Source organism: Echinops telfairi, unplaced genomic scaffold, assembly GCF_000313985.2.
Source record: "Echinops telfairi isolate 266 unplaced genomic scaffold, ASM31398v2 ScPeMD7_7424;HRSCAF=8462, whole genome shotgun sequence".
NCBI classification, from domain to species: Eukaryota; Metazoa; Chordata; class Mammalia; order Afrosoricida; family Tenrecidae; genus Echinops; species Echinops telfairi.
Window position 1 is genome coordinate 45,412,643 of NW_022111324.1, and position 15,686 is coordinate 45,428,328.

Consider the following 15,686-nt stretch of genomic DNA (forward strand, 5'->3'; position numbering starts at 1 on the left):
GAATTTATAATGCATATTATGTATTTACATACTTAGAAGCACTTATATCTATGTGTATAATTTATAATGTTCAAACATAAGAGACTACATAACTTCCATGAATGGTGGATGAATTTTCTGGTAGTTGTTTTACTGGTTTGTCTCCTAGGATATACAGTCATAGGAAAATGTTTTAGCATGCCATTTATAACTCGCTGTGTTGCTAAATCACAGACATGGTTTAGATTGCTAAGCCATGCCGAACACTACCAAAACTGCATGGTGCTAAGTGTGTGCGCCTTCTTGTGCAGAAATGCTCCTGGCCGAGGCCGGTCAAACCAACCACAAGGTTCAGCCCTGTGTCTCTGACCCCGGGTGAGGAACTCCGTCCATTTGGGATTGTAGTCTGAAAACAAGCTCATCCTAGAGAAGGGCTGGGAGGCTTGGGGCCGAGTCCAGTTCCGCTAGCAAATTCCAATAGGCAGACTGTTTGCTTCCAGACGGCCAAAGCAGAGAGTAAAAATCTGCAACATGCTCACTGAACGTATGAGAACATTAGTTTAAGACCAGAAAACACTACTGGTTGATTTCATTTTTCTTTTCTAAAAAAAACTAGTTGGTTTTTAAACCATCTTCTACCCACAAAGTGAGGAAAATTTTAAAGAATTATCTCAAAATCAAAAATCCATTAAATAAGTTATGTATTACCTATTCTCTCTCTCTCTCTTTCTTCTCGCTGAATATCGGTGCTCTGTAAGTTAGGAATATTCCACTAAGTGCACTTAGGTAGTCGATGCTGGTTAATAGGAAAAAGCTTCTCTGACAATCTTTAAGAGAACAACATGCTCAGAAGTCTTGTGTTTGGATCATTATTGAGAGAAAAATAGGAAAAACTATTTTCTTCCCTAATATAGTTTAATCAGGGATATCATTTAAAAGAAATCTAACTTTATCCACAGAGGTCTAATACTATCTTTTAGTCAGTCTTCATTTTTCTACTTTTGTCTTTATAAAGGTATGTTTTCTTATAATTAAAAGTGTAAATAAAATATAGATGACTCACTTATGAAGTTAAAAGAAAAATAGGCTTTTATTACTTTGTAAGGAGAAGTATAAATAACCTATGTAGTCATAAAGGTTGCTGCAAACACACTTCAGTTTACACCTTCACTGAATACTTTGTCTTGGTGTCAAGAAAACTTATGTAGTAACAACGAGCACTCAACAGTTGCCTGCTAGGTACATCGCACTTTATCTCCATTATCTCCTCTAACCCTTCATGGTCCTATGAAGCAGGCACTGTTGTTATCGCCGTTTCACAGATAAGGAAAACTGAAAATTAGAACTAATGTATGGCCGACCCAGGATTTGAACCCAGGTCGTTTGGTTAGAAGTTTGTTTTCTTAGCTAAGATGGTTTGCAGCCTGTTTCATTGTTAGAGGGCTGTATAAAGCTGTATCCAGCCACACCAAGCAGTATTTAGAAAAAAGCTTGCTTATTTTTCTGAGAAAGAGCAGAAACCCTTATTCTTAGTACTCTCGCCGGTTAATATAAGCCTAAATTGGGTGTTTTTTTAATTTCAAAGTTTTCCTTCATTTATATTATCTCGACATTAGCATAATAAACAAGAATATCTTGATGAAATTATCTCATTTTTTAAAAGTGATGTTTCTTCTTACTACTAAATTTTCTTGGAGAAAAGTATCATCTTCTGACCCCCAATTTTGATAACTCCACCACTTCTTTGTGTTCCATAAGTACTCTTGCTTCTCTGTATAAGAGATTTCAGTCTTGATGTATAAATTTTCCATCTAAATTAAGCCTAGCATCAAATAGATATTAGCTACAAAGCGCAGAACTGGTTATTTGAGTATAAAGTATTCAAAAATTTGTTTTGTTATACTTTTTTATATTTAAGTATTTAAGCGAAATGTCATCTCACATAAATTGACGATATACTGTTATATGAACTTTATAGCTTTAAACTATATATAGTCTTACTGTATGCTTAACTCTGGTAAGGTAGGATTAGTATTAAGATAATAATGTAGAAGAGTGTTAGTAAGTAGTTATTATTCTGAATGTACATTTTATTATCTCTGCCACTTTTCTTAATGTGTTCTTGAGTACTTAGTTGTTTTTATCTCTTTTTGACATCATAGGCTCGATATAGGAAAGAGCAAACATTGCTTAAGCAACTGCCTTGCATTCCTTTGGTAGAAAATTTGTTGAAGGACGGTACAGATGGCTGCGCCCTCGCTGCTCTCATTCATTTCTACTGTCCCGATGTTGTCAGACTAGAGGGTAAGTGTCCCCTGAGATAGTAATGAACCGAAGATTGTTGTTAATAGTGCCAGTGAGTCAGTTCTGTGTCTTCTTGTGAAATGACCATTATAATTCTGTGTGTGTGTGTGTTACACATCTTACATATTTGTTTATCTGTCCTAAATCACTAAATTACAGAGTGGATATGGGATGCTATAACTAAATTTTCAGTTTTCAAATTGCTAAATTTTCAAGTAATCATCTTATTCTTTTCCTATTTGAAGACATTTGTTTGAAAGAAACTATGTCTTTGGCTGATAGCCTATATAACCTGCAGCTGATTCAAGAATTTTGCCAAGAATACCTGAACCAGTGTTGCCATTTCAGCCTTGAAGACATGCTCTACGCGGCTTCCTCCATAAAGGTGAACTGAATTGTTTCCTTTCCTTTTGCATTTTTAACAGTTGTGAGAAAGGGACTTAGCAGACATGTGATTGGTCGAGCCACCTTAAGTTTACAAATTACTATAATATCAGTCAAAAGAGCTTTTTTATGTGTGTTTACTGTGTACTTCTAAATATACTACTAGTTAAAGATTTGTCTTACAGTGCAAAAAAAAACCCCATTTAATTTACGGTACAAAATTGATCTGTTGTCCTCATGTTGGGAAGACGAGCCAGTGAATGTTTCTGGAGAACTCGTAGTTGAGCCTATTAGATAGAGCAGTGGTTCTCAACTTGTGAGTCATGACCCCTTTGGGGGTTGAATGACCCTTTCACAGGGGTCGCCCGATTCATAACAGCAAAATTACAGTATGCAGTAGCAGCGAAAATAATTATGGTTGGGGGGGGGTCACCACACCATGAGGAGCTGGGTTGAGAACCACGGAGATAAGAGTCAGGCTTCCCTGTAGAGTATCCGAGGCTGTGACCTTTACAGAAACAGATGGTTACCTCATTCTCCCAAAGAGCAGCTCATGGGTTTGAACTGCCCACCTTTTAGTTAACAGGCCAGGGCTTTAACCATTGTTCCACCTGAGCTTCTGCAACTAATAAGTAACAAGAGTCCTTCTTTTTAGTAATAAAGACCTCATTTACTTGGAGACTTTAAATGTTTTAATTAAACAGATATTTAACTTAATTGAGAAATAAGATTCTATGCTTAATTACTATTAGGCATAAATATACATAACAATTAGGGTCGCTATGAGCTGAAATCACTCAACAGCAGTGAGTTTGTTTTCGGTTGGTCTGGTTATACCCACTGCGTCCAGTCCGTTAGGACTCAGGAAGCCTCCGGGACAGAGTAGAAGTGCTCCTTGAGGTTTCTGAGGGAGGGAGGAGACCACCTCATCTTTCTTCTGTAGAGCAGCTGATGACCTTGCAGCTAGCAGCCCACCAGGGCTCCTTACAGTATGTAGAGTTAACTAAAACCATGTGATACCCTTGCATATTTCACTGAGGATGAAATGGAAACTGAGTCATTGAGCATAAAAGAGAACTCACTTACTCTCACTAGGTCGCATACGAAGGGGCTTCAGAAAGTTCATGGGGAAATTCCATTTTTCTATGAAAGTTTTGAAGCCCCCTCCTGTAATGTGCTTATCACTTGTATTATCTTTTGACTGTTTGTTAAAAAGTAACAGAAATTTCACACAGTTAGTATAATTTCCTTAATGGTAAGGAGAGTGCAAAGGAGGACTTCACAAAGTTCATGGGAAAATTCCATTATCAAAAGTAGTTTGAAGCTCTCCTTGTATTTTAGTTACAATGATGCTAAGCAGAAAATCACAATGTTTTAAAATTAGATTGTGTTATTAATACTATATTTTTAAAGCTTTCAGGTTTATTTCTGACCATTCAGAGATGATTTTAGTACTCTTGGTATGACATTTTATGTGACTCTTGAACCAGAAAGTTAATTAAGAAATCAAAAATGTTTCATAATGCATTATATAGACAATTGTATAAAATCTCGAATTACCACAGAACTGCAGTGTTATTATGGATATTAAAAACTTTGGGAGTTGTTTTCTTTTTCCGTTTTTTTTTTTTCCCCAGCTCCCAAAGCAAGCAGGGTGGGGTGTGTGTTGGTGTGTGTACTCCTTGAACTAGTAAATAATTTGTTTGAAGCCCACGATTTGGCTTTTTAAATATAAGGGCAAAGTTACATGGTATACATGTAAAAGTACAGGCAGCCCCCTGGGTACAGTTTATGTTTTGGTAAGCCCTTGGAAAGAGATTATGAAAATGAACTGGGCCCATCTCTTGCTTGTGGAGGATGTCAGGGTTTGCTTGAAGCTACTCTAAATTACAAACTGTTGCATATGCATCGTTAGAACAAAGCCCTTACCAAGGAACCACAGAATGAAAGAATTGAAAGTTATTAAAATGTAAACGGGATAGCATTAGACAAAAAGTTTGTCAACAAAAGATGTTTACTTGTGTTTTATTGACTACACCAAGCCTTTTGACTATGTAGCTCATAACACACTATGGATAGCCTTGAGAATAACAGGGATTCCAGAACAGTGTTTCATTGTGCTCATTCCTAACCTGTACATGGATCAAGAAGCACTTGTGCAAACAGAACAAGAGAATACTGTACTGCATGGTTTGAAATCATAAGAGGTGTGCATCAGGGTTGTATCCTGTCACCATACTTACTCAGTTGGTATGCTGAGCAGATCATCAGAGAAGTTACATTATATGAAGAGTGCAGCATCAGGATTAGAGGAAGGCTAATTATGCACTTGGCACAACATGGACTTACTGAGAGTGAAGAGGAATTAAAGCACTTGCTGATGAAGATCAAGGGTTGTATCCTTCATGATGGATTATAGTTCCATGTTAAGAAAACAAGAATCCTCACAAGTGGACCAGTAGGTAACCATGATAAATGAAATAAGGGTGGAAGGTGTCAAGGATTTTGTCTTGCTTGGATCCCTAATCAATGCTCATGGAAGCAGTAGTCAAGAGATCAAATGGCACATTGCATTAGGTAAGCCTGCACAAAACCTCTTTAAAATGTTGAGAAGCAAGGCTGTCTCTTTGAGGACTAAGGTACTCCTGACTGAAGCCATGGTATTTTCAGTGATCTCCTATGCATGTGACAGTTGGACATTGAATCAGGAAGACTGAAGAAGAATTTCTGCGTTTGAATTGTGTGCTGGAGAAGAATATTGAAAGTACCATGGACTGCCAACAGAACAAGCAGATCTGTCTTGGAAGAAGTACAGCCAGAATGCAAGGATGATGAGATTTTTGTCTCTGTTATCAAGAGAGACTCGTCTCTTGGGAAGGACATCATGGTTGGTAAAGTAGAGGGCAGTGAAGAAGAGGTAGACCATTGCCGAGATGGATTGACCCAGTGACCATAACAATGGGCTCAAGCATCAGCACAGTTGCGAGGATGGTGCAGAACCGAGCGGTGTTTCAATCTGTTGTACATCGAGACACTGTGAGTCAGAACTGGTTCACCATTACCTACCAGCAACAATGTAAGTTTGAGAACTGATGGTAATGTTTATTAGTGAATACCAGTTATAAACCAGCCACTGTGCTAGGACTGGGAGAGTCATTCAGCCATCAGATATACACTGATTGTCTCCATGTACCAACATGGTCCTCAGTTCTGGGGTTACAGACCAAACAGCCAACCCTGTGCTAATGGCACTGAAGTTCCTGAAATTGCTCTTTGTCATCAGAGGAGTCAGGTGTGTAAGTAAATAACAATAGAATGCATGTGAACCTGCTACAGTGGGATATAAAGGTATGGTCATTTTGACATTCAACAAAACTGGAATAGGTCTGGGAAGAAGAGGTCCCAGGACTTGGCGACCACCCCCGCAAAGCCAGAAAAAGAGCACAGGAGATGAAACTAAAGCCGTCTGTGGAGGGACCTTTTACAAAGGTATGGCCCTTCCTTTAGCTGTGCCCTGCCTTTGAGCTTCAGGCACTGCTTAGTGCCCTTCCTTAAAGAAACGTGTATCAGGTGTTGAGGGCAGTCGGTATCCTCGGAACCACTCTAGTGGGAAAGACAACGCACGTGCCTCAGCTATATCTGCTTCTGAGCTAAAAGAGAATTCTAAGCTCTGAAATGCTACCTTCTATTCCCAGTGGCTCACAACTACAAAATCCCTTTGTCTCACGCATACCTGCGGATGTTTTCCACCTGTTTCAAATTTCAGGAATAAGGGAATTTAAGAAAAAAAATGGCTAAATGAAACCTTTTATATGAGCCACAATCTTAATTCCAATGTCAACCTTAATGGAACTGCCAATGGGGGAGCCTGCACTCAATTCTCTATGCGTCCTTTGCCAACCTTTGGATTTCCAGAGTGGATGAGAGAGCCCGTGGAAAAGGCATTCCAAGTGTAATTCACTACTCTGTGGATGCAAAAGAAAGCCCACCCCCACCATGGGACAATCGGAAGAAATGCTTATGAAAGTTGACCTTGAATTTGAAAATATTTTACCAAGAATGGTATGGGAAGAGAGATCATTTTATTGGCAGAAGCTTCTTCTCTATTTCATTTTTATTAAAATTGGGAAATAATGTTTTTATATATAACTTCTTAGAGACTTTTCTGGCAATGCCTATTAAAAAAATAAGTACCACTTACATACTCTCAAAGAAAATAACCATTTCACTGAATGCACTGAGACATGAAGTCAACCATATGTGTTTCAGTTATAGACTTTGGACTCCCAATAAATAGTTCTGATGTTTAATCAACCTGGTTTGGGCATGATTCATATGTAAAGACATTTTCTTTGATCTCTTTCAATATTTTTTTGCGAAGTTATTAGAATCACAGCTTTAAATTAACTGAATGCCTTAAACCTTGAAGTTTTTGAGAGCTTCCCAGGCACTTTGTTATCACTTTGTTAATTAGTTAACTTTAATGACAAGTTTCTATGACAATGTCAGGAGCCAGGTAATCCAGTGGCAATTCAGTGCTCAGCTGTTAACCTAACAATGGCCGTTCATACCCACCTAGCTTCTCCAGCAGAACAATACCAGACATCTGCTTCCATAGAGACTATATTCAGCCAAGAGCGTGGGGGTGGGTGACAGTTCTGCTCTTGTACATGGGCTTGCTATGAGTTGAAAATCGACCTGATGCCCCAACAATAGCATGAGGGTGTATGGAATCACTTGCTGAAAGTATAAGCGGCATGGTCAGTTTGACATTACTTAACTAAATTAATTGTTTGGTGTCCAGCAGACATATATCAGGGTGGTTCATGATGATGAAATTATGGAAGCAGTCCATCTTAATGGGGCCATAATGAAAGTGTTTCATAATTCATTTAGTCTATGTGGTAGGGTTTTTTTTTACAGACACACAAATCACTCCAAGACACTGTAATATATACATATATTAAAAATTATTTATTTATGAAAAGCTGTATGTGTTGATAGATGCACAGAGGGGATATACAGAACTGTTAAAAATGGATTATTTTGAGTTAATTATGGAAATATGAGAGGAAAGGTTAAGGCATATATATATTTAGTTTACATTTTTTACCGTGTATACTTTATGATCATCTTGACTGAAAGAAGGAAGAAACTTTGAAATGAGTTTGGCATCATTCTTGGATTATGATGACTGACTGACTGCTATGTAATCATCGCATAAACTCAGGAAGAAAATCATTATCTTCCTGAGCTTTTGGTTATACTGGGAAAATTATTTTTGCTTTACTGACACCTTGTGGCCAAACACAATTACGTTAGCAGATCATTATTTAGCACTTAAATAGTGTGTTCACCCAAAAGGTATAGTCTGCTTTAATATATATCTATACAACAGAGTGAAGCCCAGCACTAGTACTTGAAAATTAATTTCATGCCTTAACTTTAAAAAGTATACTATAAAGTAAAAATGTAATCACTAGTTATCTAACCAGCTATCAGTATTTGCTTTGATGTTTTACCTACTGGTGTTTTTATGTTATGTATACAGTATGTCCCCATTCAGTGTTTATTGAGTATCGACTATGTGCCAGGCACAATTTTGAACTCTGAAGATATAGTGATGACATAAACTCCATCTTACTGTCTGATGGGTAAGTTAGGTAACTGGGAAGAGTGTGGTGTTAGATGGAGCTAAAGTGAGAAAAAGGGCCAAGCACCAGCAGCCTCTTAGAGAGCACAGACAGTAAGTTTCCCCTTGCTCCCTAGAGCAGTGCAGAGTAAGGTGCGTGCGATTTTGAAAAATTTGTTCTTAATAAGCCAGAGAAAAGGCTGTTGTGTTTGAAGGGATGAGAGAGCAGTTTGAATCAGAGTAGTTATGAAGACGGAGAAAAGTTGGATTCCAGAGAGATTTAGGATGCCATGTCTGCAGTCTTTGGTGATGAATTGAATAGGAGAAGAGAAGGTGGTGTTGAGGATGGCATTTTAAGGTTTTGGGATATTGGTGCCATTCCGTGAGATGGGATATGGGACTGGAGTCAAGGCAGATGTAGAAAGATCACTCGTTGGATTTTGGATGTAATGTATTTGAGGAACCTTTGAGATATGCAAGAGGATATGCTCAGCAGGCCACGCACGCATGAGTGACATCAGTACGTTTAGAGTTGCCTGCTAGCTGATGGGCTGGATGGTGGTTTCAAAAAGGTGAGAAGTCAAGTAAGGTGAAGACTGCAAAGTTTCCGTTTGGTGTAAGTCATAGGTGATTTTAGCAAATACTGTTTTAGAGGAAGGATCCCAGGCCGGAGTGGATCTGGGTGTAGGGAGAATAATGAAATAGAAATTGTTAGTATAAACCAATGTTTCCCAAAGATGGCAGTACTGCTCCCTGGGGGACCCTGAAACCACCCAGGGGGCCTGCAAAAGTGTTTTATCCTGGTCTGTGGGCTCTAGAATGAAAGTTTTTCAGTGCTCGCAGGTGTCTGAGGTTTTGTTTTCTTTCTGAAGAGGAGGTAGTGAGACAAATTAAGTTTGGGAACCTGTGGTATTAGCCTGCTTTATAGAGCAGTTTGTGAAGAGGTGGAGGTGGTAAGGACCTGGAGAACAACGGGTGAGTGTTGAATGAATGCTTTGTTTCTAATAACACATTTAAAAGTCTAGTAGGAAGGAGGCTGTTGAGAGAGGAGAGGTAAATATCTAAGGGTCCCCCACGTTCCAAAAACCCACCATTTCAGTTTTATTCAAAACCTACTTTAGTACCTGGTTTTGCCACCTGAAACAATCTGAAGAGGGTTTTCCCTATGAAGAGAAGAGGTGACAAAAAACTAGTGTTCAGCGGGTGTTTTGCAGCCGTTCAAGAGGCTGCAGGCCCCTCCCGAGCAGTGCCAGGGGCACTGCCAGGCTTCTTGCCTGGAGGATGCTTGGTATCCAGTTGCCATAGCTTTGAACTGTGCCTGTGAGCATCACATGTTAGTGTTATTTTAGGTTTTATGTGGTATTTGCTATGATTTGGTGTGGGGTTTAGGGATCCTAACATTTCTTTCCTTAGAAGTTCCTCGTTGCTTTTTTGCTTCACCATTTTGCCCTGTGAAAGGTTTTATAGGAACACTACTTTTGGATAGTGGGGGAAACTTATATAGGAGAAAGAAAGAAATATAATTAAAAAATACAACATTTCTGAGGAAGCAAATGGGCTGAGATCCATCAAAGAGCCTTGGGAACTATGAACACAATGTCATTTCTTTGTAAAAATCACACATTTTAATGACTTCTTAATACAGTAAGGAGCCCTGGTGGTGTTGTAGGTTATGCATCAGTTTGAATCCACCGGCCACAGCTTGGGAGAAAGATGAGGCTGTCTGCTCCCCTAAAGATTGGCAGTCTCTGCAGTCCTAAGGAGTTCTTCTCCGTACTACACTGTCACTATGAGTCCGAATTGACTCAGTCGCACTGGGTTTAAGTTTGGGTCTTAATACAGTGTGTATTAGTAGTAGATGTTAAATTATGCTCAGTTTCTATTATAAAAAGTAAATGCTAACAGGAAAGTAGGAAGGCAACCACATTCTGTACCCCACTGTGCCCTGTCCTCTGTAGCACTCTAAATCATGCTCAGAGACTTAGGCGACATCGTCACTTAAATTTCTTTATATTTAACATTTTTAATTATTATTTTTTACAACTGTGTTCCTTCACTGCACAAAGCAACAGCCAACTGGCAGTCAGCGGTGCCTGGGGACGGAGAGCCAGGGAAATTGGTTAGCACTACAGCGTAACCGAGAATGGGGAAAATGCCCATCCATTGGTTTAAGTATAGCGTTGTCCTCTTAAATTTCTGTGGAACATCTCTATCCCAGGCATCCTCCTACAGCTTCCTAGCAGATGTTTTCTCTCCTTTTTCTCCATCGAAGTAAATGGTAAGGTCAGGAGTTGCAAGCCACCAGCCGCTCCGAGGGAGAGAACTAGGCTGGCTACTACTGTAAGGAGTTAAAGTCCTGGAAAGCCACCAGGGCAGTTCTTCCCCGTCCCCTGGGGTCGCTGGGAGTCGGCCTCCACTGGATGGTGCCGAGTTTAAGTAAATGTTCTCTAGGTTGCTCAAGATAGAAGGACCTAGAAATCACCTGGATTCTTCTCTTTCCCTCACTTCCCACATATTCAGTAACCTTGAATGGTCAGGCATGAGAGGAATATTTGAAGGCTCAAATATGGAAGAAACAAAGCCAAGAGAGGTGCTGAGCTCGCTAAGAGGAGTGTAAACCTAGAGCCTTGAGGCTTATTTATAATTAGCAAGCAGAGGGGGAAGAGGGCAAAGCGTCATTGAAAAGCACTCATATTTCCTGTGATACCTTTGAAAATGGAAATTTAATGTGAAATTAAAACCTTACTCATCAAATGTTAATGTTTTATAATTACTTGATACAAAATACCCCAAAAGTCAAAGACATGAGTTGTTTTAAATAATTATTAGAGCAGATTTTATATACTGATTGTAAAAACATTTAGCAAATACCTAAAATTAAAATAATTCTTCATGTTCATAGCTTTCATTTTGTATGCATTAAAATATACAGACTTATAGTAGAAATGTGCTTTTAATAATTCTTTAATTTTAAGCCATTTAAATAATTATTTGTATTTTCAAATACAGATACCATATATACTTGTATAAGCCAGGTTTTTCAGCACATTTTTAATGCAGTTTTTGTGGTAAAATTAGGTACCTTGGCTGATATTCGGGTCGGCTTATATACTCGAGTATATACCATACTAAAAAGTAAATCACGTTGTTGACTTATTCTTACTAACAGCCCACTGTCATCAAGTCAGTTCTGATTCATATCAAACTTAGAAGGTTTCTATAGTTTCCGAGATGTAAATGTTTATGGGAGTAGACAGCCTCACTGTCTTCCACAAAGTGAATGCTGTTAGCAGCTCACCACCTAGCCCACAGTGCCACCAGGGTGCCTTATTCTGATTCTTATTAACAACTTTTAAAAATTAAATGTATACATTTTAGTACCTTTTAAAGTTATTAAGAATAAAAGCCACAGTAATCTAAAGTCAGTTACTTCAAACCTCCAAATTGAACTATATACCTAATCATTTTTTTGAGAAATTCTTAGAGGTCTGGGTCAAGCTTAATATATATATGTTTTAATAATTCTTCAGAGTGCCACACACTTGAAGAGCCATTTAAAATATTTGTATTTACTTTGGGAGAAAAGTCCGTTGCACATTATCTTAAAGTACTGTAAGTTAGAAATACTGATAACTGCCATGCCAGCTGAATTAGATCACCATTCTGGAACTATAGAACAAATCCACAAAGAGGCTATGGTTATGTTTTGTAATGTATAATGATATGTAAAAGTTGTTTTACTTATAAGTTCTAATATACCATTCCCCAGGTTTAATACCCTACAGTTCATATGATTCAGTGATGAATGAAAAAACATCTAAACCTACACTTAGAAGTAAAACAGTAAATTTTCTTGATCGTGGACTTGTAGTCACTTGTTACAGCAGTCATGCTCCCCTCTCATTTTCTTCACTTTCTTCTACAGAGTAATTATTTGGTGTTCATGGCAGAACTCTTCTGGTGGTTTGAAGTTGTGAAGCCATCGTTTGTGCAACCACGTGTTGTCTGCCCACAAGGAGGTAACCAACCCCTCCCTCCCTCCTTTCCTTCCGCCCTTCCTTCCTTTTAATATTGCTTTTTTTTGGTGATGGTTTACACAGCAGTTATATAAAGTGTAATTATACATTAAGAAAACATCCCAGCCCAGTCCAGATCAAGTCCATAAGTCCGATATTAGCGCATATGTCTGATACCAATCTATAAAGTAGTCTTCAGACTCACGAAACACATGCAGTGATGTAGAATGCAGGATGATCATAGGCCAGTGGGTGGGCAGTCTTGTGGATCCAGTGGCATTGTAAGCATCTCAGGGCTGGCAGGAGTCTCCACGTGGCTCCTCCAGCTCAGGGGCCTAGCATAGCTCCATGTGTCTTATCAGCTTCAATGTCTCCCAGAGAGTCAATATGTCTCCCAGAGAGTCCTGCCTCCAACAAGTTATCTCCTTAGCACCTCCTAATAAGGTCATCAAGCTGTGGCCTGATTGACAGGCTCAACTCCACCCCTTTACTTGTAAGTCTCAAATTGACAGCATATTATGTAACTACCACAGTTCCCATTCAACAAATTTCTACACAAATTGTTCCGAGGCCTGGGTTACATTCTTCACAGTGCATGAATATTCTCGTCATTTCTGTTCTGGTGGTTCTGTTTCTGTTCATCTAGTTTCCTTGTACCCTTATATTCACATCTTTGTTTTACAGTTGACCTGTAAATGATTTGGTGATCAGTCTTTTAATTTTAAATGTTCTATACGCAAACAAAATGGAATAAACTCACATGGTTCTTCTTTTGGAAGGGAAAAGCACCACTGCTTAGAATTCCATCTGTTATTACTGATTCTTAATATTTCAGCCTGTAGAACCATCGGGTCCTCTGTGAGAGGCGGCTGAGGTGACTAGGAAAGGAGAAGGGGGAATGGAGAGATTGACTCTGAGCTTGAAACTGGACGGTGTGGAGACTTCAGCGTTCACTGTTTTCCACAATCTTCTCTTTGCTTCTTTCACCCTCGTCCCTACCTTTTATGCCTTAGCAGAGTCTAGGTTTATTTATCTCTCTATTTATTTAAACATTATAGTTCAGCCCTATGACTTGAACTTGCCATAAACCTGTAAAATGTTTTAAGTGTGTTTTTAAACCTAACAGGTTTGTGGTTCTTAGAATATCATGATCTACTGATGCACCCAATAACACCTATAATTAGAAATAAAGTCCATTGAGGTTGAGTTGTTTGCAGTTCATGGCAGCCCCATCTGGTACTGAGTAAGTGCTCTGTAGGGTTTTCTTTGCTGTGGTTGTGCTAGAAGTTGACAGGGCTTTTTTCTGAGGAGAAGTAAGGTTACTGCAAAAATCCGTAGACACAAGGAACAAAGAATTTTCTCTAATGGAGTATTTCAGTTAGCAAAACAAATCTTCATTCGTTTCTGTTATAAAAAAACAGATGCAATAAATACATTAATTAATTAAAATGAAAACAAAACAAAAAACAAAACAGATGCTTTAAAAAAATTTTTAATAAATCATTTTATTGGGGGCTCTTACAGCTCTTATAACAATCCTTACATCCATTGTGTCAAGCACATTTGTACATATGTTGCCATCATCCTTTTCAAAGCATTCTCTTTCACTTGAGCCCTTGGTATCAGCTCTTTTTTTTCCCCTCCACCCTCCCACCCTCATGAACCCTTGATAAATTGTGAATTATTATTTTCATATCTTATACTGTCCGCTGTCTCCCTTCCCCCATGTTTCTGTTGTTCATCATCCTGGGAAGATACTTATTTTCATAGGGGAAAAAATGGTTGTGAATTATAAGTTGCGCCCCACTCAAGACCTTTCTGCCCACACAACTTATGGAACCATTGCTTTCTGCCGTCCGCAGCTGCGCGAAACACAGTGGTGTGCATTCCAGCACTCCGCTGCTTTCCTGAGCTCCACATTTGCTATTCCAGTAACTGCCCTCCCTCCAAAAGGAAAGAGAGAAAGAGCTCAGCAGGGAAGAAAAAAATGTGTAACCAAGGTGGGGGTGGCATGTCCTGCTAGAGAATGGAATGCGCTGACTTAAGGGAGTCTGTTAAATCCCAGGCAAAGTGCTGTCAGATCTGTGGTAATGAGTATTTAATCCTTTCTGCTATTTCTAAGCTGCTTATGGCAGTCTTGACTATTGAGGCATTATATCACAAAGACTACTATCAAGAAGTCCTGATCCCTTCCTAAGGCATCGATGATCATAACCAGCACTTAACAACTTTTGTCATGTAGCGTAGGATTTTCACATACATTGTTCTCCATTATTAGGTGAGCCCACTGTTCAAAATACTGAGCACTAGTTGTTGCACTAGCTCTTAAAGGCAAAAAAAAAAAAAGTAAATTGAGTTGCCCTCCAGAATTATTTAGAAAAATGTGAACAATCCTCATGGGCTAGATGATCCCCAATGAAACTCTTTCCTCAAAAAGCCAAGGTGACCATATGAAATTGAAATCCTATGAAAGCGTTAGCAAAATTAAATGCTCAAATTTAGTTTGATTTTTAAATACCTGGGTTTTATATTATGCCTTTCCCCTCAATTAACCTTAGTAAAGTCCTTTTCTTTTAAAGGCAAAATACTTCAGGAAGAATTTAAAGAAAATGTGGCTCTAGAAAGTACTGGTATTTAAAATACTAACTTACATCGTACCATGATTTCTCTAAAAGTAGCACAAAATTTTGAGATTAAGTGTTGAATATTTCTTTATGGTCCAGAATTCTTGAAATAATGCTGGAAGCATGCTGAGCGTATAATTTTGAGTTCTCCTCTTTTAATTTTGAGTTCTCCTCATTTCCTCTAGCTGAACCTGCAAGAGAGGGGTCTTCGGTTCCTGTCCTGAATGCGGCCAAAAGCAGGGTCTTGCAGAGCTCATGTAGTTCCGACTTCAGTTCAAGGTAGACGACCGAGTGACTTCAGTTTCACAACTTCTTTCCTCATTCACTAAAGAAATTGCAAAGTTGTATTATATTAAATATGGTTGTTTTATTTCAGTTGGAAATTGTTTTTAATTATATTACTAATGGATATTTTTAATGGAATTGGAAATTTCTGAAGGAATGTTTAATAAATAGGCTTTTGTGAGCCACACTGAAAATATAGTCTAAAATAGCCCATTTAAACCCACACTAGTCTTACTTTGTAAATGAGAACCGTCTAAATACTAGGTTGCTCGTGGGCCTCGGGGAGACATTTTGGAATTTTATGTAGGGTTGAACATTTTTTGATGGTATTTTAAAATTTCTAAAGCAGTATCTCTGACTGCTGTGCTTATTGCTGTCATTGAGAGATGACAACCAAGTCCTTACCATAGTGTGACTCTGCATCTCATGTGTCAGTTCTTAATATCAGGAACTGAACTGAGA

The 15,686-nt window shown here is 38.6% G+C and overlaps 1 protein-coding gene and 1 non-coding gene across 3 annotated transcripts in view; one reads left to right on the forward strand and one right to left on the reverse strand.

Annotated features, from left to right (window-relative positions):
* The window catches only part of CAMSAP2 (calmodulin regulated spectrin associated protein family member 2), a 124,930-nt gene that overhangs the window by 94,135 nt on the left and 15,109 nt on the right, over positions 1-15,686 (forward strand). For both annotated transcript variants that reach the window (XM_013003986.2, XM_004699788.2), the window contains 4 exons: positions 2,142-2,283; positions 2,529-2,668; positions 12,225-12,318; positions 15,125-15,218. In XM_013003986.2, the coding sequence (XP_012859440.1) occupies positions 2,142-2,283; positions 2,529-2,668; positions 12,225-12,318; positions 15,125-15,218 (470 nt within the window). The remainder of the gene's footprint in view (positions 1-2,141; positions 2,284-2,528; positions 2,669-12,224; positions 12,319-15,124; positions 15,219-15,686) is intronic.
* LOC115872462 lies at positions 10,343-10,481 on the reverse strand. Its single transcript, XR_004047862.1, has one exon. It is a non-coding gene; the product is annotated as a small nucleolar RNA SNORA46 (small nucleolar RNA).